The 27,848-nt window shown below is 65.9% G+C and overlaps 4 protein-coding genes across 14 annotated transcripts; 2 read left to right on the top strand and 2 right to left on the bottom strand.

Moving 5' to 3' along the window:
* The first annotated feature begins 6 nt into the window (after positions 1–6).
* Positions 7–6,138, top strand: LOC115618560 (actin filament-associated protein 1-like). 7 transcript variants are annotated; one of them, XM_030510258.1, is made up of 15 exons: positions 7–180; positions 2,494–2,700; positions 2,800–2,876; positions 3,055–3,139; positions 3,212–3,687; positions 3,878–3,961; positions 4,145–4,223; positions 4,294–4,511; positions 4,585–4,715; positions 4,800–4,920; positions 5,001–5,091; positions 5,242–5,391; positions 5,501–5,661; positions 5,749–5,865; positions 5,960–6,138. In XM_030510258.1, exons 1-15 carry the CDS (start codon positions 9–11, stop codon positions 5,984–5,986), a joined length of 2,196 nt encoding a protein of 731 aa, XP_030366118.1. In that variant the 5' UTR covers positions 7–8; the 3' UTR covers positions 5,987–6,138. The 7 variants fall into 7 exon arrangements, with proteins under 7 accessions (XP_030366118.1, XP_030366119.1, XP_030366115.1 ...); XM_030510259.1 differs by having other exon boundaries at positions 3,055–3,429; positions 3,508–3,687; XM_030510255.1 differs by having other exon boundaries at positions 3,055–3,687; positions 4,154–4,223.
* A 702-nt stretch (positions 6,139–6,840) lies between these two features.
* FAM160B2 (family with sequence similarity 160 member B2) lies at positions 6,841–13,177 on the top strand. 4 transcript variants are annotated; one of them, XM_030510262.1, is made up of 17 exons: positions 6,841–6,961; positions 7,060–7,138; positions 7,995–8,164; positions 9,004–9,108; positions 9,240–9,362; positions 9,514–9,678; positions 9,759–9,955; positions 10,035–10,137; positions 10,216–10,292; positions 10,453–10,642; positions 10,724–10,893; positions 10,976–11,098; positions 11,173–11,263; positions 11,342–11,485; positions 12,120–12,252; positions 12,331–12,431; positions 12,610–13,177. In XM_030510262.1, the coding sequence occupies exons 1-16, from the start codon at positions 6,917–6,919 to the stop codon at positions 12,381–12,383; spliced, it is 1,968 nt and encodes a 655-aa protein (XP_030366122.1). In that variant the 5' UTR covers positions 6,841–6,916; the 3' UTR covers positions 12,384–12,431; positions 12,610–13,177. The 4 variants fall into 4 exon arrangements, with proteins under 4 accessions (XP_030366122.1, XP_030366120.1, XP_030366123.1 ...); XM_030510260.1 differs by having other exon boundaries at positions 12,112–12,252; XM_030510263.1 differs by having other exon boundaries at positions 6,951–6,961; positions 7,973–8,164; positions 12,112–12,252.
* A 92-nt stretch (positions 13,178–13,269) lies between these two features.
* Positions 13,270–16,325, bottom strand: NUDT18 (nudix hydrolase 18). 2 transcript variants are annotated; one of them, XM_030510270.1, is made up of 4 exons: positions 16,246–16,325; positions 14,665–15,454; positions 14,375–14,588; positions 13,270–13,999 (listed from the first exon to the last, which is right to left on the bottom strand). In XM_030510270.1, exons 2-4 carry the CDS (start codon positions 14,818–14,820, stop codon positions 13,410–13,412), a joined length of 960 nt encoding a protein of 319 aa, XP_030366130.1. In that variant the 5' UTR covers positions 14,821–15,454; positions 16,246–16,325; the 3' UTR covers positions 13,270–13,409. The 2 variants fall into 2 exon arrangements, with proteins under 2 accessions (XP_030366130.1, XP_030366129.1); XM_030510269.1 differs by having other exon boundaries at positions 14,665–14,844; positions 16,246–16,294.
* Positions 16,326–16,886: 561 nt separating this feature from the next.
* On the bottom strand, positions 16,887–23,277 carry HR (HR lysine demethylase and nuclear receptor corepressor). Its single transcript, XM_030510291.1, has 17 exons — positions 23,134–23,277; positions 21,507–22,305; positions 20,904–21,066; positions 20,054–20,484; positions 19,894–19,980; positions 19,693–19,817; positions 19,482–19,557; positions 19,171–19,334; positions 18,828–19,061; positions 18,559–18,730; positions 18,353–18,428; positions 18,040–18,170; positions 17,856–17,966; positions 17,654–17,787; positions 17,420–17,587; positions 17,180–17,299; positions 16,887–17,093 (listed from the first exon to the last, which is right to left on the bottom strand). The coding sequence occupies exons 1-17, from the start codon at positions 23,275–23,277 to the stop codon at positions 17,031–17,033; spliced, it is 3,198 nt and encodes a 1,065-aa protein (XP_030366151.1). The 3' UTR covers positions 16,887–17,030.
* Between the last annotated feature and the right edge of the window lie 4,571 nt (positions 23,278–27,848).

Genomic DNA, 27,848 nt, shown 5'->3' with positions numbered 1-27,848 from the left:
CCCTGCAGATGGCGATGGTGCTCCGGGAAGGATGCGGAGCCCTTCCCCGCCTTCCCCCCGCCCTGCCCGGGTTGTGCTGGGGGCCCGGAGGGTGTGTGCGAGCCGAGCCGGGTCCCCGCTGCCCCGGTCCCGATCCCGGTGCGCGATGTGAGCGCATCCGCACCATGGCCCGGCAGAGAGGTACGGGGGGCACAAAGACCGGGGGGGGGCTTTAAAGCTTGCAAAGGGGTGAAGGAGAAGGCAGAGGGTGCGGGTGAAGCTGTGTAGGGGTGTCTCGGGTGGGGTGTGTGTCAATGGGGGGTGTGAGTGTGTAAATGGGGGGGTGAAAGGGGGTGCACGGGAAGGAGGAAAAGGGGGAGGGGGGGTTTAGGGTGATGGGAAGGTGCATGGAGCTGTCGGAGGAAAGGGGTGCCAGGGATAAGGTGTGGGTCACAGGGCTGGGGGTGCCCCCAAACATAGGGCAGGGGAGTGGGGTGCCAGCACCCTGCATGGGGTGATCTGGGGGTGCAGCAGCCAGGGCCTGGCGCCTCCCCACATGATGGGTCACGCTGTGGCCAGGAGCAGCTCCGGGCTCGGGGCCTCCAACCTCCTCCTCTGAGTCATCCCACGCTGGGTCAGAGCCACCCCAAGCGCTGGAGCAGGGCCCTGGGGTGCCCCTGAGCTGCTGCACCCCACGGGAGCGGGGCTGAGCCTCACTGCACAGAGGAAAATGCACTTGGCCACAGGGCAGAGGTGCCGGCCCTGAATCTGTGGGTGCTGGCATCACCCGGGCATCCCTGCTCCCATGGCATCCCTTTGGACAGCCTTCTTCCTCTTCCTCCACTGATGATGAGGATGCCAGGGGGTTGGGCCCATTCCATGGGAGCGGGTGCTTTGCTAGGAGGCGGTTGTGTGCTTGGAGGCTGTTTTCCTTCTGCCCTGCAGATGGTTTTCACTGGGGCTGCCTTCCCTTGACACCCACAGCTTGGCACCCTGGGTCATGCCGGGGTGAGGGCAGCCCCTGCCTGCCCCACAGCAGGCTGGGGGCCCGGCACAGCGCCCCTGCCCCACTGCTGGGGGGGAGGATGAAGGGAGGGCTGAGGGGTGAGTGGACACCGATGTCATTGCCCAGGAATTCAGCCTGGGCGGAGGAGAGGAGAAAGGGAGGGAGAGGAAGAACCAGGCACATCGGGCATGGGGACAGTGCCTGTCCCCCACACTCACCCCCCTGCCTACCGGTCCCTGCCCATGGTGGGGGCAGGCCCTGCCCCGGTGCCCCCACCAATCCCCCCAAGGAGCCGTTTCCCCCCTCCCCTTCCCCAGTTTCCAGGGAAATCCAGATGTTTGGGCCCAGCTCCGGCATTGCTCAGCCTCCTGCCAGATGTTTCCTCTCCCTCCGGGCAGGGGTGTGTGCTCCTCGTTGGGGACACCGGAAGGGGGTCAGTGCTCCCCCCATGCCAGCGCCTCCAGAGGGGCTTCTGCCTCATCCCCTCCAACACGTGTGGGATCGGTGGGTTCTTCCCACTGCCTGCCCTCGCCTTCCCTGGGGGCTGCTGCTGCCTTTGGGGTCCCACCAGCCCTGAGCGATGAGGGATGCAGGGAGGTGGCAGGGCAGGGGGATGCTGGGGTCAGCCAGGGTGCTGTGGGGAGTCACTGGTTTGCAGCATGGATGTGGCTTAGCTGGGGCTGTTCCCGTTGGGAATTGGCAGGGGGAGGCTGGGAGCAGGGAGGAGCAGTGGGTTTCCACAGCGGGTCTGGAGCAGGGAGCAGAGTGATGCAAACCACTTCCAGATGCTCGCAGGAAGGAGCTGGGGATCGGGCAGAGACCTGGGGGGCATCTGCCTGCTCCTGGGGTGGCAGCCCAGGGCTCGGGGGTGTGCGATGTCCTGCTCTGCCACGTGCTTCCCCACACCTGCAGGGACCCAGAGCTGGCACCATTTGGGGCTGGGCCCTCTTCCCATCGCCCTCTGGCTCTCCCCCACTTTGGGGGCTCATGGGGCTGAGGCAGTGCTGTCCCATCCCATGGGAATCCCATATTGCCCAGCCAGGGTGAGGGAGCACAAAGGAGCTCCTTGTCCCACTCCATCCCTCCTTCCTAGCACAGCAGGGTTGGGGTCTCCAGCCAGCGCTGAGCCCCAGCCCTTCTCCTTGCCCTTGGGAACACTCAGCGTTTCTGGCCTTCATCAGCTGCTCCCATGTGCTATTCCTCCTCCTCTTCCTCCTCCTCCACATGGAGGAGCAGCACATTGGGCTGCCCAGCGCAGCCCCTGGCCTTGGTTCCCCTCACCCAGCCGGGAACAAACCCGCTCTGTGAGCACAAACAGAGCATCCTTCATCACCACGGGGCACTGTGCCCCCTCCTCATCCTCCCCCGGCACCCTGGGCTGGTCAATAGTGGGATTGTGTGGAGCAAGAGCATGTAACCCTCCACTGGAGAGCCCCTGCCATTGGATGAGCATCCTGCCTGCGCCCTGCTCCTGTGGGGTGTCGATGGCACGTGCCTGTGCCCTGCAGACCTGGACAAGCTGCTGTCGGACCTGCGGTCCTTCCTGCTCATCCTGGACCGGGAAAGCCTCAGCACTGTGGCTCGGGATAAGAAGAAATCAGTGGCTGAGCTCCTGTCACGGCTGCAGAGCCCATCGAGTGAGCGCGGGGCTGCGGATGCAGAGTACATGATCATGCGCTGCCTCTCGCCTTCCCCACAGGGCCAGCCCAGCCCTGGTGAGTCCACGCTCTGACCCACACCCCATCTCTTCCAGATCCTCATTCCCGGGATTCCGGGCTCCTCACAATCTGGGACAATGCTGCTTTTCCCCCCAGGAACCAGGATGATGGATGCAACAGGAGGGAGAACCTGTGAGTGCCACACAACCAGGAACCTGAGCCTGCACAGAGGGGTAAGGATGCCGCACGTGATGGGAGATGGGCACCCAGTGATCATCCCTGCACTGCAACCTCACTCACACGGGGGTCTGGTCATGCTGGGAAGGCTCCAGTGCTGTTGCCAGCTCCTCTGGGGACATGCGGGGTTCACCCCGGGGGGCAGCACCTTTGGACCACCCCTTGTTTCCCCAGAGCAAGGTCCCTGGTGTCTCACCGTCCCCACCAGCCAATGGCTCCTATGAAGATGCTGAACCCCTCGGTCCTGGCCACTGCTCCGGTGAGCACCGCACCGCGTCACCTCCCCAGCACCCGCACGCACCAAGCACCCTGGTGCCAGCCCGGCTCTCAGGTGGTGCCGACACTGACAGCAGCCACTACGAGTCGTATGAGGAGGATGAGGATGGTGTGAAGGACCGTGCCCACTACCTGCGGCGGCCTCTGGGCACCGGCCGCGATGCTGAGCCCAGCGGGCGCCCCGAGGCGCAGCTCTGCGGCTTCCTCTGGAGGAAGCGCTGGCTGGGGCAGTGGGCAAAGCAGCTCTTCATCGTCCGCGAGCACGTGCTGCTGGTGAGCGGCCAACGAGGATGGATGAAGGCTGGGAATGGGGCCCCCAGCAGGTCCCTGAGCTCTGTTCTGCCTCTGCAGTGCTTCAGGTATGCCGCCGACCCGCAGCCGGTGCTGGAGCTGGACCTGCGGGGCTGCCACGTCACCTGTAAGGCCAAGCAAGGCAAGAAGATGCCGCACACCCTGAAGGTGACAGGGACAGCAGGAGAGGTGCTGGTCATCGGCTTCCAGAGCCGGCAGCAGGCTGAGGACTGGAGGAAGGTTTGGAGGTGTTGCAGCCTGGCAGAGCTCTGCATGGGCAGGAGGGAGGGGCAGGGGAAGGGAGAAACGGGGCACAGCCTAATGGGGTGCTGCTGAGGTGGCTGGGGATGTCCCCATCCATCCCCACGGTGCCTGAAGCGTGGTTCGGTGGAGAGCAAGCATTTGCAGTGCTCCCCTTCTCTTTTGGTAGGTGATTGAAGAGGTCAGCAGCGATGCCCCAGGTGGGCTGGCATCCATCAACACCCCACCACCACCATCCTCCGGGCTCAGCAGGGTGAGCTGCCTGTTCTCCCATGGGAAATACAGGCATGGGAAATGGGTGCGGAGAATACACCCCAAATCCCACTCCACCATCCCCGTTGGCTGATGCGGGGGGGAGGGGCTGCATTGCCATGGGGTGGGGGTGAGGGTGCTTAAAGCCTGCAGGGATTGGGGCTCTTTGGGTCATCATCCTCAGGCTGGCAAGGAGGAAGAGGAGGATCGCTCGCGGCAGAGCCCTGCCCGCAGCCGGCGGGCTGGAGAGGACGCTAAAGGAGGTGCGATGCTGAAGGGCAGCGGGCCGGGGGGTGTCTCTGGCTCGGTGCTGATGGGAGGATGCCCCCGCAGGGTTCCTGTCGGTGCGGCTGCGCGGGCGCTGGCAGCGCCTGTGGTGCGCGGTGCGGCAGGGAGCCCTGCGCATGGTCCCGGAGCCCGGCAGCGCTCAGCGGCCCGTCTGCGCCCTGCGCCTGGAGGGGTGCGAGGTGACCCCCGGCGCGGCCACCGGCTCCCCCCAGCGCCTCCGCATCCGCATCGCCCAGCGCGGCCGGGAGCTCGCCCTGCTGCAGGTGAGCAGCGGCTGCCGCATCCCGCATCCCTCGCCCGGCCCCCGCTGACCCCGGCCCCTCTGCCCTGCGCCAGACGCGTTCGGATGAGGAGAGGGAAGCCTGGTTGAAGACCCTGCAGGCCAGGGGAGGAGCGGAACCAGCCAGCAACAGCCCCCACAATGAGAAACCCAGGCTGGGCAATGCCAGCAGCTGCCCTGCTGCAGGGTAAGGGGGCACTGGCCGGGGTCCCAGCCCTCCTGCTCCGTAATGGGGGTGGAGGTGACAATGGGACCCCCGTCCTGCTTGCAGCGGGCTGCTCCTGCGCCATGTCCCGACACCCAATGCCTACATGGATGATCCCTTCGGGCAGCTCCCACCAGCCGAGGCTCCCAAGCATCTCTACTCCAACATGGAGCGGCTGCAGCAGCTGGTAACCACCGTTTGCCCCTCGCATGCAAGCCCCAAGGTGAAGGGGATGGGCTCCCACCACCCATGGGCTCCCTTCCACAGCAGCAGAACTTGGACCGAGCAGTGCAAGGGCAGCGCAGGAGGCCCGTGTCTGCACTGCCCATGGGTGCCTGCAGCAGCACCCCGCAGGCAGGTGAGCAGGGGCTGGGTGCTCCATGCAGGGGCATGGGGACCCCCCCATGCACCCCAGCCCCATGTGCTGGGATGGAGGCTGAGGTGCCCACGAGCACAGTGTTGTGCCGTGATTCCTCTGCCCTTCCTCCTGAGCATCCTTCCTCCCCAGCACCAGCAGCAGCTCTCCGGAGCAGGGCAGCCAGCCCGCAGTGGGTGAAGGTGAGCCCTGATCTCTGGAGCAAGGATCTCTCCCAATCCCAGCGCACCCTGACGCTGCCTGAGAGGAAAGGAACTCGGGATGGGCTGGATATCCTCATCGGTAGGGCCACAGAGGGCTTCTGCTCCTATTCAGGGGCTTCCTCGTCCTTCCCCAAGGCTGGTGGTGTTGAGAGGTGCCTGGGCTTGGCGGTGCCACTGTGTCCTTGCAGGGAAAAGAGCCTTTCCGAAGCTGGAGGAGAAGGTGGGGCAGCTGGAGAGGGCCTGCCACATGAAGGGCAGGCTGAAGGCTGGCTCCGAGATGAACCTGCTGACCATCGGCAAGTCACTGAAGGGCCACATCGCTGCCACCAGCGGCTCGGCTGGCTCCGAGGTGGGGGACACTGGGGAGGGCAGGGGATGCAGGGAGCGGGGGGGGCCGGGGGGCAGGCATTGTCTGCTCTCCGCTCCGCCTTTCCAGCAGGGCTCATTCCTCACGCCGCTGCTAAAGCGCACGGCATCGGCCAGGAGCGCCCTGAGGCCATCACCACCCTCCCCGCTCATGGTGGAGAAGGGAAATGTGCTGCAGAAGAGAAAGGTACCGGCGGGACCCTCTGGGGTGGGCAGAGTCGGGGTGAGCCGGGTACCACCCCTGGCACCGGGGGTGACCACCGCCCTCGGGTGCTCTCCAGGAGTGGGAGATGAAGTCTGCGATGTGACCGGCACCGCAGCGGCTCCAGGGCACCCCTCAGCTGAACAGAGGCTGCACGTGGACCGTGCAGGACCCGCCTGGTATCTGGTTTTAACCATCAATATCAACGCTACAACTACGCACATCTATTTTTATATATATATATACATATAAACTGTCCATCTGTGGGTCTGAGTTTCCCTGGCTGGAGGGTGGTGAACCCCTCACAGCATCACCCCCTACTCACCCATCCCAACACCTTGGTTTTGAGGCACAGATTTCCCCAGTACAACCTCATGAGCTGCTGGCTCTGTCCTTAATGTGGGTCCAGAGAATCAGCAGCACCCCCAGGGACCCCGCTCATGGGGTGGGATGTGGATACACCCCAGGCCAAGCATCCAGGGGACACACACAGAGTGACGGGGGGTGCTTGGGGCACATAACTGCACCTCCCTGGAGGCGGCAGGACGCAGGCTGGGCCCTTGGCTGCTCCCCAGTGCTGTGCCTGTCATAGCTCGGGGGCCATTGTGGAAATGTGGGGGTTTAAGGATTAAAATAATAATAATTAGTCCTAAAAGTTGGCTGGTTGCGGGTTGTGGGGAGACGGGAGCTGGGGAGGGGGTGTTCCTGTCCCAGTGCAAGGTGTGCATAGGGGGATACCCCCATCCCGGTGCGAGGTGTTCACGGGGACTGTCCCTGTCCCCCACCCCACGGCCGCCCCCGCTGCACTTTTAGTGCTGTGGGACCTTTCCAACACCCCCCCCCAACCCCTCCTCCCCGTTCCCCGCCCCATCCCCATCCCTCCGGGCCCGGAGCCGCCGGGGGAGGTCCCGTCCCGGCCGCCCTCCCCTGCCCTGCCCGGCGCCGGGCGGAGCCACCGCGGCGGGGCGCTGCGGAGGGCGGCGGGGCCGGGCTCGGTTCCGGTGCCGGTTCCGGTGCCGGTACCGGGGGCACAGCCATGCTGAGCCGGCTGGGAGCGTTGCTGCAGCAGGCGGTGGAGACGGTGAGCGGGGACGGGAACGGGAACGGGAACGGGAGCGGGAGCGGGAGCGGGACCGGGGGGATCTGAGCGTCCCTGACCCCGGCCCCGGTTGTGCGCAGCGGGAACCCAGCGTGGACCTGCTGGAAGCCTTCACCGAGCACTGGAAGGGAATCACCGGCTACTACCTGGAGGCTACGGGTGAGTGCGGTGGGGGGAGAGGGTCCCTGTGCCCTGGGATGGGGTCTGTGTGCCGTGGGAATAAAGTCCTGTGGCATGGGAACGGGGTCCTTGTGGTGTGGGAACTGGGTCCCTGTGTCCTGGAAGGGGGTCTCTGTGCCCTAAGAGAGGGTCTTGTAGCCTGGGAATAAGGTCCCTGTGCCCAGGAGGGGGTCCTGGTGCGCTGGAATGGGACACGTTGGAATGGGACGCCATGCCCTGGTTGGCACCCCGTGCAGGAGCAGCGCACTGTGCCAGTCCTAATACAGTGCAGCTGACCTGGCATGTGGGGCTTTGGCATGGGACACCCTTTCCCATACCCAGGAGGGCTTATCCAGCCGGGTGCTTGGCCTTGTGCGGCCCTGACCCCCCCCCCCCGCACACCACGGGGGTCAGCATGAGGGGTGCTGAGCTCCTGGGAACACATCCCTCTTTGGGAACATGCTGCTCTTTGGGGGCACCAAAAGCAGGGCCTGGGGAGCATCAGCCCTTTCCCCAGCAGGGTCTCGGTCCTTCCCGCTCAGCTCCCACCTCCCTTCCTCCTGCCGGTGGGACCCGGGGGCTGGCACTGGGCAGCACCCACAGCCCACCGGGACCGGCCGCTTTTGGTAGGCCAGGAGCGGAAGGGGCAGCCTCGGGTGCTGCTGGGAGCCCATCCGCACATTGCCATCTAGCGTTGCTCCCGCTGGCCGCCATGGAGTGGGATCCTGGGCCGGCATGGCTTGGGAACACTCACCTGGATTGGGATCTGGGCACCCCCCCGTGCATCACCGCCCTCGCCGAGCCCGGCAGTGCCTTGGGGGGCACACACCACAGCCCCCAGTTCCTGCACCCGCAGACGAGAGCATCCCGGCCAGGCAGACGGACATCCCCTGGCGCCTCAAGCAGATGCTGGACATCCTGGTCTATGAGGAGAAGCAGTTCCCAGCGGGAGAAGCCGGGCCATGCCTCGAGTACCTGCTGCAGCACAAGGTCCTGGAGACCCTCAGCACACTGGGCAAGGCAGAGGTGGGTGCACCAGCCGTTTCTGGGGGGCTGAGCCCCCGACACAGCAGCACCCACCGCCTTTCCCAACTGCCTTGCGTGGTGCTGCTCTGTGCCTTTGATTTTGAAGCTCTTCCAGCTGGGCAAGGGGAGTTTGTGGAGTGTGACCTTGGGATGCTTGGCTTTTCGGGGGGGATTGCTCAGTGTAAGATCCCCATTGGAATCCTTTCTGCTGCTCCTCCAAGTGGCTCTTGCCCCCCATCACATCCCTGCCTGCGCAAGAAGGGTGTTTTTCACACCAGCAGCCCGTTTGCTTTTAGACACCTCTCCAAGTAAATACTGCCCAAAACGTCACAGAATGAGAGAACAGTTTGGGTTGGAAGGGGCCCTCAGGGGTCATTTTGTCCAAATACAACAACTCTGTTGTTCTTTTGTTGCTAATAATAGTGAGGCTCCATATAAATAGCTTTTTGTTCATACAGTATTAATTGCTGGTGCAGCCTGAGCTTCAGGAACGTGCTGCTCCTTCCATGGCTGGGAGGGTTTGGGTTTTTGGGGTGCTGGGCTTTAACATTGTGAGAAGAGGGAAATAATCCCCTTGGGATAGCTCAATGTAGAGAAATGAGTGCAGTTCCCAATTGCTAAAGGGAGAGGAGCCAGGGGCAGGTCCGCGGGGGGCCCTTGGGCCCTTTTACATCATTTTGGGGGAGCAAAAGCAGGGTCTGTGCTGAGGGTGTTGTTGCAAGCCACCCGTGCTGGCTGCTGGGTGACCCTGCAGGTGACTGGGGGTGATTACAGGGAAATTGGGGTACACAAACAGGTAATGGGGCTTTTGCTGATGCTTCTCCCCATCTCCCTCCCAGTACCCGCCCGGGATGAGGCAGCAGGTCCTCCTCTTCTTCAGCCGGGTGCTGGGGCAAGTGCAGCACCCGCTCCTGCACTACCTCAACGTGCACAGGCCGGTGAAGGTGAGCCTGGGACACAGCAGTGGTGCCACCGGTGGTGCTGGGGCTGCCCAGATCCCTGCCCGATGCTGCTCCTGGTAACGGGGCAGGGTGGGAGAGCACCCAGCACCCAGCACCCGCTCCGTGCCCTGCAGAAGCTGCTCCAGCTCAGCGGTGACCGCCTGGACTCTGGCTTGGAGAAGGAGGAGCTGCAGCTTGTGGCCATCCTCTGCATGAAGATCAAGCAGGATCCCACCCTCTTCACGTACATCCTGGAGGTGAGCAGCCCCTGGGCATGTGGGGCCATGTATGGGGTCGTCTATGGGGTTTAGTGGAGCTTTTCTACGTGCTTCGCAGGTCCATCCCCAGTGCAAAGCTCCTCGGGGTGAGGGGGGTGAAGGTGGTGGCTGTGATGCTCTTCCTCTCCAGGGCAAGAGCATCCTGAATGGGAGGAGAGCCCAGGAGCTGCCGGCCATGGAAGAGGGCACGGAGCATCCCTCTGGCACTGCCACCAGCTCTCCCAGTGCCGAGCCCTCCCCACCACGGAGGGACCACAACCTCGTCACATCCCTGGTGGGGCTGTGCAAGAGCAAGGTACAGAGAAAGGGCTGCAAGGAGGGGACGTGGTGCCCGCAGCCACTTGACGCTGCCTCTCCTCTTCCTCCTCCTCACAGAAGAGCCGGGTGGCGATGAAGGCTCGGGAGAACCTGCTGCTGCTGGCAGGGCTGGCGCAGGAGGCGGCTGCCACGTGCCTGGTGCGGAGCAGCGCCCTGTGCCCGCTGCTGACCGAGCATCTCTGTGACCTCTACAGCGCCGTGCCCGCGGGCACCGACCCCGCCGATGTCCTCGCCATGGAGAGGACGAGCTGGAGGTGAGGTGGGTGCTGGGAGGGGGTGTCCCCCAGCACCAACAGGGTGTTGCTGCAGCCCCACGTGCTGTGCCCCGCGCAGGTCGCAGGGTGCTGGGGATGAGGCTTTCCCAGGGAAGGAGAGCCTGGCTGCCTTCTTCGGCTGGTTGGACTACCTCGATGAGCTGGTGATGGGCGCACACCCGGTAAGGAGCACCCGCTGCTCTCCCAGAGCAAGGGCAGCACCGTGCCCGTGCCAAGCTTAGCCTCTGCCCTCGCCGTAGGTTGTGGCAGATGCCCTCGCTGAGGCCGTGGAGGAGACGTTCTTCCAGGGCATCCTGCAGCCGCAGCTCCTGCAGATGTGAGTGTCCGAGGGGCCGGGGGTTGGAGCTGGATGAGCTCTCAGGTCCCTTCCAACACGAACCAGGCTGTGGTTCTGCGGGCTGGGACCGCAGGGTCCCTGCTGTGGGGTGCTGCGGTGCCATCTCAGGACACGCTCACACATCCCTCCCATCCCGCAGGTCCGAGCTCACAGTGCTCAGCACCACGGCCATGCTGACAGGCACAGTGCGGCAGGTCCACGCTCCCGCCCTGCTCCGGCGCCTCGTGCTCTTCCTGCTGGGGCCAGACCAGCACCCAGAGACCCCGGGGGACACCCCCCACCCTCTGCGCACCCACCTCATTGACCGCTGCAACCACCTCTCCGACGAGGTGAGCCCCATCCTGGTGGGACACGGGCACGGGTGGTGCCGTGGGGCCGTGCCAATGTCTCCCCTGCTCCTCGTGCCCCAGATCAGCCTGGCCAGCCTGCGGCTCTTCGAGCAGCTCCTGCAGAAGCCCCACAAGCACGTCACACACAACCTGGTGCTGCGGAACCTGGAGGCCAGGGGATACCTGCAGCGAACCCCCCTTGTACCCGAGGAGCGCGGACCCCCGGAGCTGGAGTACGAGGAGGATGGGCTGTGAGTGAACGGGAATGGGGCAGGGTAAGGTGGGAACCCCTCAATGCCTGCCCTGCTGACACCCCTGTGCTGGCCCCCGCAGGGACCTGGAGGAGGATCCCTATTTCACCGATGGATTCCCAGACTCCAGCTTTGGGATAGCGAAAAAGCTTTCATCAGGATCAGCCCCATCAGGGAAGGGACAAGTGAGCGAGGTGGTGAGCAGGTACGGATTCGTAGGGGTTGTCCCAGCATGGGGGGGCTGCATCCCCCTCCCCATCCCTCTCCCATCACTTCCAGCTTCCTCTGCCTGGTTCCCGAGGAGGCAAAGACCTCCTCATGCATGGAGGAAGGCGGCTACGACACCTACGTGCACGATGCGCTGGGCATGGTGAGTGTCTGGGGTGTCCCATACCTGGAAGTGCTGGCCCCTGCTCTGAATCCCACCCACCATCACCCCCTCCACCAGGTCCAGGCGTGCCGCGACAGTGCAGCCCCGTGGGGGTGGCCCAGGGCCCCCCGTCCCCTCGACTCCTGCCACCCCGAAGTGGTGTTTTATGAAGGTCACTTCCTCAAGGTGCTGTTTGACCGGATGACGCGGATCCTGGACCAGGTAGAGGGTGCCAGCGGGATGCTGGGTCCCCACCATGCTCTGCATGTCCTGGGGGGCTCTCCAAAGGGCTCTCCAGGCTGGCACAGCCTTTGTCTTGGTTGGGGTTGGGGGTTGCATAGAAGATGCTTTGGCTTCCGATGGCTGTTGCCACGGGAACCACGTTGGAGGGGGCAGCCCTCCTTCCCAGCATCCAGGACCCCCATAGTGGGGATAAAGTCACCAAGAGCATCAGTGGTGTCCACAACCACCATGGTCTTCATCAGGGACCGTAGCGATAGGGCAAGGGGTGATGGGTTTAAACTGAAACAGGGGAAGTTCAGGTTAGATCTAAGGCAGAAGCTCTTCCCTGTGAAGGTGCTGAGGCGCTGGCACAGACTTTTCCCAGAGAAGCTGTGGCTGCCCCATCCCTGGCAGTGTTCAAGGCCAGGTTGGACACAGGGGCTTGGAGCAACCTGCTCTAGTGGAAGGTGTCCCTGCCCATGGCAGGGGTTGGAGCTGGATGAGCTTTAAGTTCCCTCCCAACACAAACCATTCCGGGATTCCATGGTCCCGTTGGTGGGGGTGGGCTCAGATCCCTGGGGGGGGTTGATGACACCAGCCCCTGCTGAGCACCCCCCCATCGCCAGCCCTACAGCCTGAACCTGCAGGTGACCTCGGTGCTGTCCCGCTTGGCCGCCTTCCCCCATCCCCACCTGCACGAGTACCTGCTGGACCCCTACCTCAGCCTGGTGCCCGGCTGCCGCTCGCTCTTCTCCGTCCTTGTCCGGGTAACGCCACCGGGGGATGGGGTCACGGGGACCCCCCCTTGAGACGGGACCTGAGTCTTCTCCCCCCCCCTCATGCAGGTGATCGGGGACCTGATGCAGCGGCTGCAGCGTGTGCCCCAGTTCAGGGCTAAGCTGCTGCTGGTGCGGCGGCAGCTCCTGGGGCTGGTGCCGGGAGAGCAGTGAGTGCTGGGGGGCACCATGGGGGGCAGTGCCCTTTGGGGGGGCCCAGGAGGGGGGCAGTGCCCTTTCGGGGGCCCAGGAGGGGGGCAGTGCCCTTGGAGGGGGCACAGGAGGGGGGCAGTGCCCTTTGGGGATGTTTTATCCCACAGCCCCCCCCCATGGCTCGCCCCCCTGCAGGATGGACCACACGATGCTCTTCAAGGGCGTGGTGGTGCTGGAGGAGTTCTGCAAGGAGCTGGCTGCCATCGCCCTGGTCAAGGGGCCACCGGAGGGGCCCCCCTGAGCTGCAGCTCCCCGGCCCTGCTATGAAGCACCCCCTTTCTGGCCAGGCTGTGCTGGCCCTGCTTGGCACCGCGGGAAGGATGCTGGCGAGGAGGAAGAGGAGACTCCAAGTCCTTCACCACCGCCTTGGCCAACCCGGAGGTGCTGATCCCCGGCAGCAGGCGCACCCCTCGGGTGCAGAGTGCCCCCGTGCTGCGCTCCCTCCTGGGTGGTGGGTTCCTGCTCCCCCCGGCCTCAAGCAGGACGTTCTGGGGGGCAGTGATGGGCTGTGTGGGCTCGGTGCTGTCCTCTGCTGCGCGGGGTGATGCCTCGGCTGCGGTAACTCAATCATGTCCCCATGGGGGCATGGGGTGTGTGCTGGGAGGGTTTGTGGCTCCTGCCTGGCAGGGTTGGGGCACCCCAACCCCTGCACAGTGTCCCCTGGGTGATGGGACTCTGCTGTAATAAAGCTGTGAGCACCACACACTGCGCCCCTTCCATCTGTACAGTGCCTGTCCCCTTCCCAAGCACCCCCAAAACCCAGCTCCACGCTCTGCCATCCCCATCCAGCTCCAGTCAAGGGTGCAAGCAGCAGCAGCCGCGTTTATTTCTGCTGTCGCTGGCGCTCAGCACCCCAAGCCCAGGACACAGCACCACGTCCTGCCCCAAACCATCCCCCTGGGGCTTCTCTGCAGTCAGGACCCTCATTCCCGGGCTCAGCTGTGCACGGGCACCGTGGTGTGGAGCCGCTGCAGGATGCGACCCCTCAAGCTCTGCTCCTCCACGTGCCACCACCGGAACACGGGGCTGCACAGCTCGGGGGGCTCAGCGCGCGGGCTGCCCGGCGCGAGGCTCAGCAGCACGTTGAAGCAGATGCCATCGGCCCCCCCAGCGCCTCCAGCACGGTGCTGCAGCCCCAGCAGCCCCATTGGGCCCGGAGGGGGCTCTGGGCTCAGGCAGCCCCGCAGCAGCCGCAGCACGGGCAGGCGCAGCCCCCTGCGCAGCTCGGACGGGGACGTGCCACAGGCCACCACGGGCAAGCGCGGGGTCCCGGCGGTGCCCAGCAGCACCCAGAGGTCCCCGGCGGTGCCGGTGAAGGCGATGAGCAGCCGCAGGCAGAGCAGGGCGCAGGGCAGCTCCTGCGGCAGCGTCGGGGGGTGCGGGGGGCTGCGGTGGTAGCGCGCGGCGAGGTCCAGCAGGGGCAGGATGTCGGGGGCGCGCAGCGGCAGGGCGCGGGGGTCCCCAGCCCACCACGCGGCTTGTAGCGACTCGGAGTCAGCCTCCGCCAGGGTCTTCAGGGTCCCGCCTGCGGGCAGAGAGACAGCGATGTCCTGGTGGTGCCAGGGGACAGCAGGACCCCAGCACTGGGCTGTGGGGGTCTCAGAGCCTGGGTATAGGGTGGTGGGCAGAGCTAGACCTCATCATGGGGACGGTGGGGGACACTGAGACCCCAGCACGGGGCTTTCTGTTGTGTGCCTGTCCTGGTGATGGTGCTGGCAAGGGACAGCGATGCCCTGGCGCTACGCTGGCAGGGGATGCCGATGCCCATCATGGGGCTGTCAGGGGATGCTGATGCCCAGCACACAGCCGGCCGGGGGATCCCAGTGCCCCAGCACAGGGCTGGCAGATGAGCCACATCCTTCCCCCCCCATCCCCGAGCACCAGAGGCACCATCACGCACCAGTGGGGCGTGCGAGGAAGGCGAAGCGGATCCAGGCCGGGCCCCGCTCCTCCAGCACCAGCAGCGTGAGGGGGTCACACTCCAGCCCCGTCTCCTCCTTCACCTCCCTCCTCATGGCAGCCACGATGCTCTCGCCGGGCTCCATCCTGCCCGCGGGCAGGTACCACTTCCCACGGCACTCGGGCTTGGCCTCCTGCACCAGCAGCACCCGGTCCTGCAGGGATGGAGATGGGTCAGTGGGCTCCAGCACCCATGGTGGGGGGGGGTCCCGCGGGGGGGGGGCACCTCACCTCTTCATCGAAGAGCACGGCCAGGACGACGTAGCAGACGTTTCTCCCCAGGCGGATTGGGCTGGTGGGCTGGGGGGGACCCTCGAAGCTGCCCCCCACCTCCCACCCGCCGCCATCCAGCACCGCATCCAGCTCCGCCACCGGAGCCTCCCCCATGGGCGCGGGGGTCCCGCGGGCCGGCTGGGCAGGTGGGGAGCACAGGACCCCCACTTAGGGGGTAGCAGGGTGCTGGGGTGGGGAGGGCACCCCCCAAACGTGCAAGCGAGGGGGCGGGGAGCCCCGGCGCTGGAGGGGATGGTGAGGGAGGGGGTCCGGTGACTGCGGGGGGCACGGGGAGGTGTAATGCAAGAAGGGGTCCCCCAGTTGCAGGGTGCTGCTGGGGAAGGGCTTGCTGGACTGGGGGACGTGGAGGGGGGTGTAAGAGGGGAAGTGTCTGCTGGGCTGGGGGGTCACGGAGCAGGGGAAGGGCTCAGTGGCTTTGGCGATGTGGGGAAGGGGGCAGTAGGGAAAAGGCCTGCTGGACTGGGGGACCCCCAGCGGGGCGCAGCACGGGGTGTACGGGGGGAAATAGTACGGGAAGGGGTCGCTGTACCTGGGGAGGAGGCGGGGGGGGCTGCGGTACTGGCAGGGCTTGCTGGACTGGGGAAGGCATGGGGGGGCGCGGGACGGGAAGGGCTGGCTGGACTGGAGCGGGTACAGCGGGCTGTAGGGGAAGAGCTGGCTGGACCTGGGGATGGCAGGAGCGCTGCGGTACGGGACGGGCTGGCTGGACTGCGGCGTGGCCGGGAACCTGAAGTACGTGAAGGGCTGGCTGGACTGCAGGAAGGACGGGGACAAGGGGCGGCCCGACTGCGGGATGCTGGGGGGCACAGGGCGGCTGGACTGCGGGATGCTGGGGGGCACGGGGCGGCTGGACTGCGGGATGCCCGGGGGGGAGCTGGGGGGACTGGGCCAGGGCTGCGGGGGCCAGGGCGTGCTGGACTGCAGGGGGCTGTAGGGGAAGGATGGGGTGCGCAGGGGGGGCTGCGGGGTGCAGGGGGGCGAGGTGGGCTGCAGGGTGATGGGGGGCGATGGGAGATGGGCTCAAAGGGGGGACGTGCCAGGGACAGGGTCTGCGGGGTGCAGTAAGGGAAGGGTTTGGAGTGTGCGGTGCAATGGGGCAGGGTCTGGGGGGTTCAGGGTGTAATGGGGCAGGGTCTGGGGGGTTCGGGGTGCAGTGGGGCAGGGTCTGCGGGGTTCAGGGTGCAATGGGGCAGGGTCTGGGGGTTCAGGGTGCAATGGGGCAGGATTTGGGGTGCTGCAGGGGCAATAGGGAAGGACCTGGGCTGCGGGGTGCAATAGAGGAAGGATTTGGAGTGCAGGATGCAGAAGGGAAGGGTTTAGGAGGTTCAAGGTGCAATGGGGCAGGTTCAGGTGCAATGGGGCAGGTTCAGGTGTAATGGGGCGGTACAGTGGGGCAGGTTTAGGGGTGCAATGGGGCGGGTTTAGGGGGTGCAATGGGGGGGGAGGGGGGGGAAGGTGGCCCGCGCGCCGCAGCCCCCCCGCTTTCCCCCGTTCCCGCGCATGCACCGGGGCACTCACCGCGTCACCAGCCCCGCCCATCCCGCTCGCCGCTTATTGGTCACTCCGCGACGCCAGCTCGCTTCCGATTGGTTGGTTGTGGCGCCACTTCTCGCGCTGCCGCGGGACGGAGCTTGGCCTTAAAGGGGCCGGGAAGGGGCGGGGCGTGGGCGGGGCGCGGGGCGCGGTGTGCGGGGGGCTGCGGCGAACCCCGCGCGGTGCCCATTGACCGGGGGTACCTGCGCGGGGATACCTGCGCGGTGCCGTTGCGCGGTGCCCCTTGCGCGGTGCTGGCTGCATTGTGCCCATCGCGCGGTGCCCCCCGCACAGTGGTAACTGTTGTCACCGGTGCACGGCCCTGGCCCATCTCCCGCTGCGCGCCCAGCGCTGGGAGCACCGCGCTCCATGGACGGGCTGTTCCCGGCCCCGGGAAGGCCCTTTGGGCCGGTTTCCCGCCCGCAGCAGGGCAGGAGGGAGCTGCACCCCCGGGCCTGAGCCTCTGTGCTGCGGGATCCGGATGTTTTCCAGTTCTGTGTGAGGCTGCCAGCGCAGAGCCTGCACCAAACTCATCTCACCAGTGCCCCCGGCTCTGGCCCCCCATCCCTGGGCTACCGCGGATGGGGGTGGAGGGACCGATGCTGCACAGGAGACACTAACGCGGGTGCTGGTGGTGCCGGTGGTCCCGGCTCGCTGCACTTTATTCCCTGCTCCTGAGCTTCCCAGGGCAAAGCACCAAGTAAGAGGTGCCCATTCCCATCTCCCTGCAGCATCCCGGCCATGTCCGAGCATCCTCATCCTCATCCTCCTCACTTGCATCCCCGCAGCACTCCCACAGCCTCCCGCACAGCGGAGAAGATCATGCTGTCGAGCTGCAAGGGTGCAAAGAGGGGGGTCAGCATCGCTTCCCCCCACACCAGGACCCCCCCTCCGCAGCCCCACACCATCACCCACCCACCCGGGCACGGAGCTGGCGCGTGGTCCCGGTGGGGTCCGTGCTGTGGTCCCGGAGGTGTGCGGCGTGCTCCGGCGAGAGGAACCGCTGCTCCACACTGATGGTGCTGGTGAGGGTCTGAACCTGCCCGGGGCACATTGGCATCAGCAACCGGGGTTCAGCCCTGCCTCAGTTTCCCTAAGAGGCTTTGGCAAAGCTGCCCCCCACCATTGACACCATTTTGGGGGTGTCAGAGCTGCCTACCTGGTGTGGAGCCCCCGCAGGGACCAGCACCGCATCCCCCAGGCACTGGAGGAGGGTCCAGCCGCTCACCCCGCACTCCTGGCGCAGCCGCGTCCGCAGCGAGAGGTCCAGGTAGGGACCAGGCTGCTCCTCCGTGGCCGCCCCGTCCTGCCCTTGGTCCTCACATGCCTGTAGGGGACATGTGGTGAGAGGAGCCGGGGGCACCGGGGGTGCGCCGCGGGGTGCCGCACACACCTTCTGCAAGAAACCCTGGATGCGGCCGGCGTCCTCGGCACGGAAGATGTGCCACAAGGCACCGGGGCGGCTGCCGGCATCCCAGAGCCGCTCCCTCAGGGCGGCATCCACACCTTCGGCTTGCAGGAGCATGGCTGCGGGAAAGGGGGTGCTCAGGTGTAGGACCAGGATGGGGGGACCCCCCTCAGTGCTCCCGCCTTACCCTGCCGTGCTGCCGGCCGCTCGGCCGCAGTGTGCACCAGGATGCTGATGGAGTCGGTCGCCTCCACCGTCAGGGTTTTGGTCCCAATGGTCCGGTCTTGTGGCATCACACCTGGAATGTGACCACCCATCATTGGCACGGGTGGGGGGGGTCCCCAACTCACCCCCAGGCCCCCCGCACTCACCATAAGCTGCGCAGACACGCGGGCACAGCCAGCGCTGGACCCAGTGTCCCTGCAGGTACGTGCCCAGGTTGAGGCGGCCGCTGGACCTGCAGTACTCGGGCAGTGGCAAACTGGTGCTCAGGTTGGTGGCCCTGTGACACAGGAATGGTGCTCGATGCCAAGGTAAAGGGTATCAGCACTGGGAGAGCCACCATGCTGCTGCAGCTCTGCCTCTGCATCCCACACCGGGATGCATCACGCTGCTGCAGGGGTCGGTACCCAAGTGGCAAGGAGAAGGGGCACCCATGCTGGTGAAACCTCTGCCATCACCTACCGACACAGCTCCATGTCCCCAAAGCCATTTTCCAGCTTCAGCAAGTCCCTGCTGCCCTGGTCCATCTCCGGGGATGCTGCGGGCAGGGAGCAGAGCATCACACAGGGATGCAGGAGTCGCGATGCCAGGCACATCGCAGGGAGGGGGGGCTGCCTCCCCACCTCTGGGATAACACTTGAGACCCCACAGAGTCATCCCCCACTTACCTGCGCTGGCGGTGAAGCCATCCCAGAATTCCCGGCTGCTCACACGGACGCGGGAGGCCGGTGCCCGCAGGTTCACCACCTCCAGCTCCTGCTCCATCCCGCAGGAGCGGAAGGATTCCGGCCCCCACAGCCGCTCCTCCAGCCTCTTCTGCAGCCCTGAAACCAGGACAGGCTGCCGGGGCAGCGGGGGGGGGGGGTTCAGGAGGGCCGGGATGGGGCTGGGGGGACCCATGGTGCCCCCACACATCCCTAGGGAGCAGGGGGCTCACCTCGCCCTGCCGCCAGTGCTCCTGGAAGAGCTCGTAGTTGGCGGCGTGGCCAGGGTCCTGCAGCCAGAGCAGCCCACTGGGAGCCAGGATGCAGTGGGAAACGGGGGGACTAGGTGGGCTGGGGGGGTTGGAAGGACTTGGGGGGCTCGTCTCGCCCCCTGCCTGCCTCTGCTGGATCTTCCTCTCCACCACGCGAGCGATGATGCTGTCCAGGATGCTGGTCAAGTGGTTGTCCTGGGGTGGGAAGGATTCCAAGTGGGTCCCCCCTCAGCCCATTCTGACCCCCCCCAAAGCCTTGTGGAGGGCTGGGGGTGCAGCACGGGGTTGGGGTACCAGGACTCACGCTGGGCAAAGCGGGTGAGACGGGGGCAAACGCCATTCGCACCCCGTCCTGCCCCAGGCACAGCTTGACAGCGGTCGAGGCCAGGAGATCGCAGAGGGTGCCGGGGGGCACGGGCCCGCGGGGGGGTCCCTGCCCTGGCGACCGGGCCCCCCCGTCCGTGGTCTCTGGTTAGGGGGGTAAAAGGGGTCAGGGCTGCCCACATCCCCTCCAGTGCTCACCCCCAACCAGCTCCCTGCTGGGATGCAATGGAGCACCCGCGCCCCCCCCGTGGCAGGACTGTCGCCAGGCGGGGGGGGCACAGCCGGCCCTACCTTCCTTGATGGGTCGGGAGGTGTCGGTGTGGCCATCGCTGGGTGGGGGGGTCGGCACCGTGGCTCCCACCAGCTCCTGAAACAGCCCGGTCCATGCAGGCATCGTCCCCCATCCCCTCCCTGGCACCATGCAGAATCCCCCCCATGCACCCTGTTGTAGGGGTGCATTTGCACCCCCTTTTCCCCCTCTACACCCAGAGCCCCCTCCTACCTGCCTGCTTGCCGGGGGGGGCTCTGCTGGGCTCTGCTCGGCAGCCCCCTCCCCGCAGGGACAACGCGACTCGATGCTGAACTGGGCTCGGACCTTGTGCAGCAGCTTCCAGAGCCGGGTCAGGGCTGGGGATGGGAGCACAGGGGGGTCAGAGCTGGGCAATGGGCTGAGGGGGGGTCCTGGGGTGGGGGCCACACTCACCATGAGTGGGAATGAACTGTGTGAGGATGAGGGGTGCGATGGGGTGGGCTTGCCCAGGGATGCACTCAGGCGGTCGTGCTGGACCCTCTGCATCAGAAACGGGGTGTTCATCGCCGCTGAGCTGACACCCCCCTTTGCAGCCCCCCTTCTGTGGCCATACCGTGTCCATCAGCCCCCCGCCCGCTGCGGTGGCACTCGGGGCACAGCTGGAAGCCACATCTGGGGCAGCTCCAGTGCGAGTTGAAGAAGCCGCGCTGGCAGGAGTCACAGAGCTGGGGGGCTCCTGCTCCTCGCCTCCAGGCTGTTACCCCTATGGGAAACACAGGCCTCAGCCCCCCGGCCCCCGGGGTCACCCCAAACCCCGGCCCCCGCTTACCCTCGGGGGCTCCTGCCCACACGTCCCTGTCCCTGCGGACGGCCTCGCAGAAGGGGTCCCCCAGCACCCCCAGCAGGTACTTGGCCAGGCAGAGGCTGCTGCCGGTGCTCCGGATCCCTCGCTCCGGGCTGGCCGCTTCCAGCAGCTCCCCCTCGGCCTCCCCCAGGGTGCAGAAACCGTCGGGGCTCAGCTCCCCACCGGCCCCCAGGGCAAACCTGTGGGAGAGGCGACAGGAAGGGAGGGCTTGAAGTGGGGTGATGGAAAGGATGCTCCAAAGTAGGGTGATGAGACAGGATGCTTAAAATTGGGGTGATAAGAAATGATGCTCCATTGTGGGATGATGGAGACGATGCTCCAAAGTGGGGTTACAGGAAAGGATGCTCCAAAGTGGGGTGATAGGAAATGATGCTCCAAAGTGGGGTGATGGAGAGGATGCTCCAAAGTGGGGTTACAGGAAAGGATGCTCCAAAGTGGGGCGATAGGAGAGGATGCTCCAAAGTAGGGTGATGAGACAGGATGCTTAAAATCGGGGTGATAGGAAAGGATGCTCCATAGCGGGGTGGCTGGAGAGAATGCTCCGTGCACCCCAACACGAGCCCCTCACCGCGGCGGGGCCGTGAGCTCCGGGGCTCACCTGCGGAAGCGCAGCAGCCTGCAGGAGCTCTCGGGCGGCTCCTCCTCCCGCTGCTCGCGGCCGGGGCCCCGCAAGGCGCGGCCGGTGCAGGCGCAGCAGCGCGGGATGCTCTGGGGCAGCGCGGTGCAGGGCTCGCTCTGCAGCCACCACGGCTCCCGCGGGCCTGCGGGGGACACGGCGCATGGGGACACACCGGCGGGGGGGGACTGGTGTGTCCCCACGCCACGGCGGGGGCTGGAAACTGGGACAGAAAGTAGGGCTGGAAAGTAGGGCTGGAGAGCTGCAGAGGCCAGGCTGAGCCGCCAGCACCTCTCCGAGGAGGGCTCCAGCCCCGTGGTGGCACTTGCCACCTCCCCAGGGCAATCCCTGGAGGATGCTGCGCTGCTCCAGGATGCCGCGCTGCTCCAAAGGGGCACGTCTATCTATATCCCAATCCCGGGAGTCGCTGCCAGACCCAGCCATGCCAGCAAAACCCCAAGCGCAGCAGGTTTCCCAGCCCTCACGCTGTGTTGTGGCCACTGGGAACCAGGATGCAAAACTCCGCCATGGATGGGGTGATGCCACCATGCTCTCCCCAGCCCCACACACCCCCCTTTGCCTTACCTGCCTCTCCCAGCTGCATCCTCCTCTCCTCCGGGCCCGCTCCGCTCTCTGTGCCGTCACCATGGCACGCCGCAGCCACAGGCTTGGTGGCCTTGGTGCCCCTTTTGGCTGCCCCAGCAGCATCAGCAGCACCGCGGGCTCCATCGGTGGTGCCGTGCGGGCGCTTGGCCGAGCGCTTCCCCTCTGCGGGTGGCTCAGAGGCTCCGTCCCCATGGGGTGACTTGGAGTGTGGCAGCGACTGCTCCGAGTGCCGCGTCAGCCACGTCTTCTTCAGCTTGGTGTGGTTGCTGGGTGGGGGCATGGCCAGGGGGGGCTCGAAGGGACCGAGCACCCCATAGCCCATCCCTGTGCCCCCATCGCAGCCCTGAGTGGTGCACAGACAAGCTGGGGGATGCTCTGGCTTGGCGTGGACCAGTGGGTGATGCCCCTCTGCGAGTGGAGGTGATGGGTTGAACTCCCCTGGTCCAGGTTGGAGGCTTTGGTACACGAGGTCTTTGGGCTCAGAGGGCCGGCCTGGCCCCGGATCCATACGGAAATTGGTGGTGTGGGGCTGGGCACCCACCCAGGGACCACCCCTGTTCCCCACCACACTGGGGTGCAGGAGGAAGAGGGGGTGGCTGGTGCTGGGGGGAGGCGTGCAGGCATGGGGAGCTCTGGCACCCCTCCACGGGGCTCCGGGTACCACCGTGTCCCCATCCCTGTCCCCATCCTGCCCTGCCTGCCCCTTGCCCAGCAGCTGCGGCAGGGCCTGGTCCTTGGCTGGGGGGTGGAAGCTGGGTTCTTTCTTCAGGTACAGCTCCTGGAGGGGAGCAAAGGGATCGTGTCACCCCGATGTGGGTCCCCATCCCTGATCCATCACCCGCAGCACTGGGAGGTGGTGACGCGGAGCATCCCGTGGCCCTGCCCACACCCCCCTCCCAAGCTGGGCACCTGCTTCCCAGCCCCAGGTAACCGAGCCTGTGGGGTGCTGCTGTCACCCCTGCTGTGTGGGATAGGAATGGGGAGCCGCGGAGGCACTGCCGCACCCATGGGCTGGCAGCTCCGCATCCTGCCGCCTCCGTGCCACCAGTCAGCCCAGGTTTGCATCACCCCGCTTGGGTGCATCACCCCATGCCTGGGGGCCTGGGACCCCCCTGCCACGCTGCAGGAGCGAGCCGGGGGCTGTGCCCTGCTCCAGGGCTGCGGATGCTGGGTGCAGCCCAACCCTGGGCATCGGTGCCAGCATCGCCTTTCGCAACCCACCACTCCCAGCCTGGTTCAGATGAGACTGGAGCTGCCATCACCCAAGAGCCCGCTCCGGAGCCAGCCCTGGGAGCCATGGAATCATGGGATCAACTGGGTTGGAAAAGAGCTTTAAGATCAAGTCCAACCGTTGCCAGCACTGCCAAGGCCAGCACTAACCCATGGCACTGAGGCCTCCTCTACACGGGGTGTGAACACTTGCAGGGACGGTGACTGCAGCCCTGCCCTGGGCAGCCTGTTCCAATGCCTGAGCACCCTTTGGGGAAGGAATTGTTCCTCAGCTCCATCTAAACCTCCCCTGGTGCAGCTTGAGGCCGTTTCCTCTTGTCCTATCACTACTTGGGAGCAAAGACCGCCACCGGAGCCACCATCCAGCATTCCTTACCTTATTCCCTGAGCTGGAGCAGCCATCGAAGGGCGCCGGAGCCTCTTTGCCCCTGGGAGGGATCCCCAGGTAGAGGGGCTGTCCCCAGGCAGGGGTGTAGGAGCCCAGGCACCATTCCACGCCAGCGAAGCGCCCGTCACTCATCATCCTGGATCCCTCGATGCCACCGGCACCAAGCGGGGGCTCAGCCGGCGGTGCGGGGGGCAGCAGCGAGGACAGGAGGAAGGGGCTGTGCTTGTTCTCCATGACGAAGGGGCAGTGGTGCAAAGTGGGGGGGTCACTGTCCCTGTCCCCCGCGGCAGCACGGGGCTTGCCGGGGCGCGGGGTCCCCATCCCCGGCAGGGGCAGTGGGTACCGGTGGCTGTAGAGAGCCAGGGGGCCCAGCACGGCCTCGGCCCACCGCGGCCCGGGGTGCTCCTTGCAGGGCTGCCCGTTGCTGGGGGGCAGCAGCATGGGGAGCTCGGCTCCATCCTTGGGCTGGCACAAGGCATCCCGCAGGCACGGTGGGGCCGGAGGGCAGGGGCAGCCCAACCGGCCACATGGTCCCAGGCATCCCTCGGAGCCCCTCCACGGACACCCCTTCTCCGTCCCATAGCTCGGCTTGCCGGGCTCCGGGTAGCCCGTGAGTCCCAGCTCGGCAGCGCTGCGGCGTGGGAAGAGCATCCTGCTGCTTTCCATCCCGTCCTGCGCTATGTCCCGGGCTCTTCTCCATCGTGGTGGGGTCTCCTCCATCCTCGTGTCACTGGCCATGCTGCTCCGCCACTCATGTGGTGCTCCCAGGCTGGATGGACCCTATGGACAGGGAATAGCACATGGATAAATGGTGCTGTGCACAGCTGCAATATGGGGAAACCGAGGCACAAGGATGGTGGGGTTGGTGCTGGGAGGCTGCTTTCAACACCCCCAAGCACCATGCTCCCATGCTGATCCCCATCACAGCAAGGGATCCCAGTCTCCCATGCCCCATGATCCAGTGGCTGGAGTGAGGGTCCCCACCCCACCCCACCCCATCCCACCCCACCCCATCCCATCCCATCCCATCCCACCCCATCCTCCTGTGCCCAGCCTGGCCCCGCGCCTGCTGGCACGCAGCGTGGGGAGGCCTTGCCCCGCGCAGGTATTTGCCTCCGGCCAGGGCTGGGTTGTGCTTCCCAGGAGGGTTTGGAGCGAGGGGGAAGCTCCCAGCGGCCCCTCCTGGTAGAAATGCCTGCGGAGATCCGATGGATTAACACTCCTTCACCACCCGGGAATCCCACACGCAGATGTGGGACATGGAGCCAGCCCTTGTGGGAGATGCCGATCACATCCCTCCCCATTGTCCCGGCGGTTGGAGAAGCCACAAGGGACAGGCATGGGAATCGCTCAGCTCCAAGCCAAACCTGCAGCCCTGCTGGAGTAGGACAGAGCCACCCCAAAGGCCGGGCAGGGACAGGGACAGGAGCGTGTCCCTCCAAAGCCACCCGTCCCCATCACATCCCCTGCCCGGGGGACCTCAAGGTCCCCATTCCCATGCTGCCACCCAAGCCCCTGCTCAGGAGCACCTGGAAACACCCACCTTGTCCCTCTGGAGCGCTGGGCCCAGCCGTGCTCTCCCATCCAGCCCCACATGGGAAGACGCTCCAGCACATCGGACCCCCAACCTGCCCCACCACGTGCCATCCCCGCTCCACCGGGCTCACCGGGGTGACACTGTCCCCTGCCCTTTACCCCGTCCTGAGCACCACAAACAGCTCGATGAGCATCCCCCAGCACAAGCAGCTACCTGGAGGGTCCATCAGGGACCCTGAGGACGTGCAGGGATCTCCACCAGCAGCACCGGCTCCCGGAGAGGCGAAGCCAGGCAGGAGCACCTAAACCCACAGGCTGAAGGGGTCCGGCTCCGGGATCTGGAGGAGGCAGAAGGCTGCCCGCGCTGCCCTGGGGATGTTCTTCTCCGAGTGCTGGACTTTGTGCTCCATTGGCCTGGGGTTCCCCGTGCTCCTCCTGCTATCGCTCTGTGCGCTCCGGCTGTGCTGGGATCCCAGGAAAGGGCACGGGCAGGGGCGAGCGGGACCGTCGCTGGGTTTAGGCAGCTCTGAGCATGTTGGGGTGCAGCGGAGCAGGACCAGGAGGTGGATGCGCCGCAGCCTCCGCAGGCAGTGCCGGCTGCTGGCGCCGGAGCCGGCGCGGTGCCGCTGGTGCCGCCCAGCCCCGGGGGCAGCGGTGGTGGTGCCAAGGGGGAGGTGTGCTCTGTGCTTGGTGCTCTGGGTCCTGCCCCGGCAATGAAAGCGCCTTTTGTTCAGCAGTGCGGTCGAGCCGCCCCGGTGCCGATGAGAGACACTGGGATGGGAGAGACGCTGGGATGGGCCCGGTGCTGCAGCCCTGGGGATGGATGGATGGATGGATGGATGGATGGAGGTGGCATGTCTGGCACGGAGCACACGGCCGTCCCGTGGGATGGGAGTCCCGGGGGCTTGAAACGCCTTCAGTTTTGGCCAAATATTATGGATCTGGCCCCAATCCATGGTGCCATTTTGCCCATGCAGCAGTCCAGGGTCACTGTGTTGTAGCTGAGCCCCATCCCGCTGCTGCCATCCCTCCTCCGGCTGCCTGGGATGAAGGCAGAGCTCCTCTTCTCCCCTCCCAGTTGCAGAGCCCGTGACAGTCAATCGGGAAAGGGCAGGGTGAGATGCAAGGGGCTGATGTGGAGCACGAGGCTGCCGTGACAGCATCCCACTGCCTCCATCCTACCAAGGAGAACTTGGGGCCACTTATATCCTTCCCCTGCAGCCCATAGGGCAAGAACCGGGACCCATCAGCTGGTGGGTGTCTCACACCCCCCCCCCCCCATAGCACCAGTATCACCCAGCATCAACCCCAGACCCACCAGCACCCACGTCCCGCTGCAGCCGGGTGCATGGGGCAGCAGCCCAGTGGAGTTCCCAAGGTGGGAACCCCCATTCCCGGGCTCCTGGCATGGAACCAGGCTGGCGCTGACGCAGGTTTATGTAACGTGTGTCCCAGGGACACTCTGTGCCGAGCTCCAACGCCTTTACAGCAACCGCAGCTCCCCAAGCAGCTGATGAACCACGGGCTTCCTCCTGCGGGCAGCCACGCTTAACCCTTACTGGCCACGGCATGGGGCACCGGGTGCCACCAGGGCCCTTTTGTAATGCCACCAGCCCCTATTGCACCTCCAGCATGGGGGAACCCACAGCGGCATCCCCTCGGGCCCCTCTCAACACCGAGGGGAGGGTCTGGGGGGCTGCGGCGCCCAGTTCCTGCTCGCTGCACCCACTGGGTGCCAGGGAACAGGGAGGGGACCCAGACAGGGCCCAGGGCGAGGGTGAGCCCGCGCCTGCCTGCGATGAGAAGGCGCTGAAAGACAAACCCTTCCCGTTCCCTCCCTCCGCTCCATGGGGATCACAGCTCTGCCTGGGATAATGCAGCCAGAAAGGTCTGGAGCAGGCCGGCGTAGCCGGATAGGTCAATTGGGACTACAGGGGCAACCAGGGAGGGGATGGGCAGAGCACCCTGGTGCTGGAAAACCCCAAGCAGGGGCCACGAGCAGCCCCTGCAGCAGGGAAAAGGGGGATGATGCTGGAGAGAAGGAAGGGAATTTCCCACCCTGCACCGGGGCAGCATCCCTGGGCCATGCCCTCCCCATGGCCTCGGCTCGCAGCCATGGCCGGGGTGCTCCTCCTGTGCCAGCGAGCCTGAGGCCCTCACAAAGCCTCTCTGGGGACAGTGTAACCCCTGTGGGGCAGCCACGGTGCTGGCAGGATCTTCTGGAGCTTGGCCATCATCCCACCCCATTCCCACATCAGGCTCCAGACAGGGTCCCTCCGCTCCCTGCCTATACCCAAGCACAGCCCATGGAGCATCCCCCAGGGTAATCCAGGGGGTTCCAGGCTGGGACTGAGTTTTGCCAGCTCCGGGCTTGGTGGCTTGGCACAGCCTGTCCCACAGCTCCAAGCTCCCTGGTTTTTCCCTTAAATCAGAGGGACCGGAAACACCCACAAGCCCAGAAGGATGGCGCTGGAGACCGGAAGCACCCAAATTAGAAACCTTGGCATCCCTGCCCTGCTTGATGCAGGAAGATGGGGGGGACACACTGAAAGGATGTGTGTCCCTGCGGTGTCCATTAGGACCATGGGGGACGCAGGGGACGGGGGTCCTGGGATGCCCCAGCGCTGGGCAGGGGGAGGGATGGGGGTCCCGGTGCAGAAGGCTCACTGGTACCCAACAGCCCGTCTCTGTGCTGATGCTGTGGCAGCGAGGAGCCAGCCCTACCCTGCTGCCCATGTCACTTGCCCTGGGCCAGCTCCAGGCACCGCCATGAAGGGCTCCACAGACCCAAAGCAGCCTGAAATCCAGCCCTTTCCTTCGGGAAAATGGCCTCAACATGTCCCCCCTCTGCTTACCCAGCGCCCCCTCCAGCTCCCCCCGCATCACGGAGCCCTTCCTCCTCCTCCTCCTCCTCCCAGCCCCGCACTGAGCCCAGCACGCACCTACCTGCCAGCCCTGTGGCGCAGGTGGAGAGGATGAGGGCGCTGGCAGAGGAAGGCAGCGCCATCCCCCCGTCACCCAGCACCGGCTGGTGCCTGCGGGAGCTTCTCCTGATGCGCACCCGGAGCTTGAAACAACCCCAAAAATGCACTAAAAGCATAAAAAACCCCACGTGAAAGCTGCCGAGTGTGGAGCTGCGGCGGAGCCGAGGGCACGGCAGGACACGC

This window comes from Strigops habroptila, chromosome 21 (assembly GCF_004027225.2).
Source record: "Strigops habroptila isolate Jane chromosome 21, bStrHab1.2.pri, whole genome shotgun sequence".
Lineage (NCBI taxonomy): Eukaryota > Metazoa > Chordata > Aves > Psittaciformes > Psittacidae > Strigops > Strigops habroptila.
The sequence above is the reverse complement of the archived record's forward strand: the minus strand, read 5'-3'. Positions and strand labels throughout refer to the sequence as shown.

Coding starts and splice junctions, on each gene's coding strand:
- LOC115618560 (XM_030510252.1), top strand. CDS start 9: ATGGCGATGGTGCTCCGGGAAGGATGCGGAGCCCTTCCCCGCCTTCCC. Junction 3,962..4,144: donor CATCCTCCGGGCTCAGCAGG/GTGAGCTGCCTG, acceptor CATCATCCTCAG/GCTGGCAAGGAGGAAGAGGA. Junction 4,921..5,000: donor TGGAGCGGCTGCAGCAGCTG/GTAACCACCGTT, acceptor TCCCTTCCACAG/CAGCAGAACTTGGACCGAGC.
- FAM160B2 (XM_030510260.1), top strand. CDS start 6,917: ATGCTGAGCCGGCTGGGAGCGTTGCTGCAGCAGGCGGTGGAGACG. Junction 9,679..9,758: donor TGGGGCTGTGCAAGAGCAAG/GTACAGAGAAAG, acceptor TCCTCCTCACAG/AAGAGCCGGGTGGCGATGAA. Junction 12,432..12,609: donor GGGCTGGTGCCGGGAGAGCA/GTGAGTGCTGGG, acceptor GCCCCCCTGCAG/GATGGACCACACGATGCTCT.
- NUDT18 (XM_030510269.1), bottom strand. CDS start 16,266: ATGGGCGGGGCTGGTGACGCG. Junction 14,845..16,245: donor TGGGCGGGGCTGGTGACGCG/GTGAGTGCCCCG, acceptor CCACCTGCCCAG/CCGGCCCGCGGGACCCCCGC. Junction 14,589..14,664: donor CCGTGCTCTTCGATGAAGAG/GTGAGGTGCCCC, acceptor CCATCCCTGCAG/GACCGGGTGCTGCTGGTGCA.
- HR (XM_030510291.1), bottom strand. CDS start 23,277: ATGAGTGACGGGCGCTTCGCTGGCGTGGAATGGTGCCTGGGCTCCTAC. Junction 19,981..20,053: donor GCGGGGGGCTGATGGACACG/GTATGGCCACAG, acceptor TTTCTGATGCAG/AGGGTCCAGCACGACCGCCT. Junction 19,558..19,692: donor CCCCCCCGGCAAGCAGGCAG/GTAGGAGGGGGC, acceptor GGGCTGTTTCAG/GAGCTGGTGGGAGCCACGGT.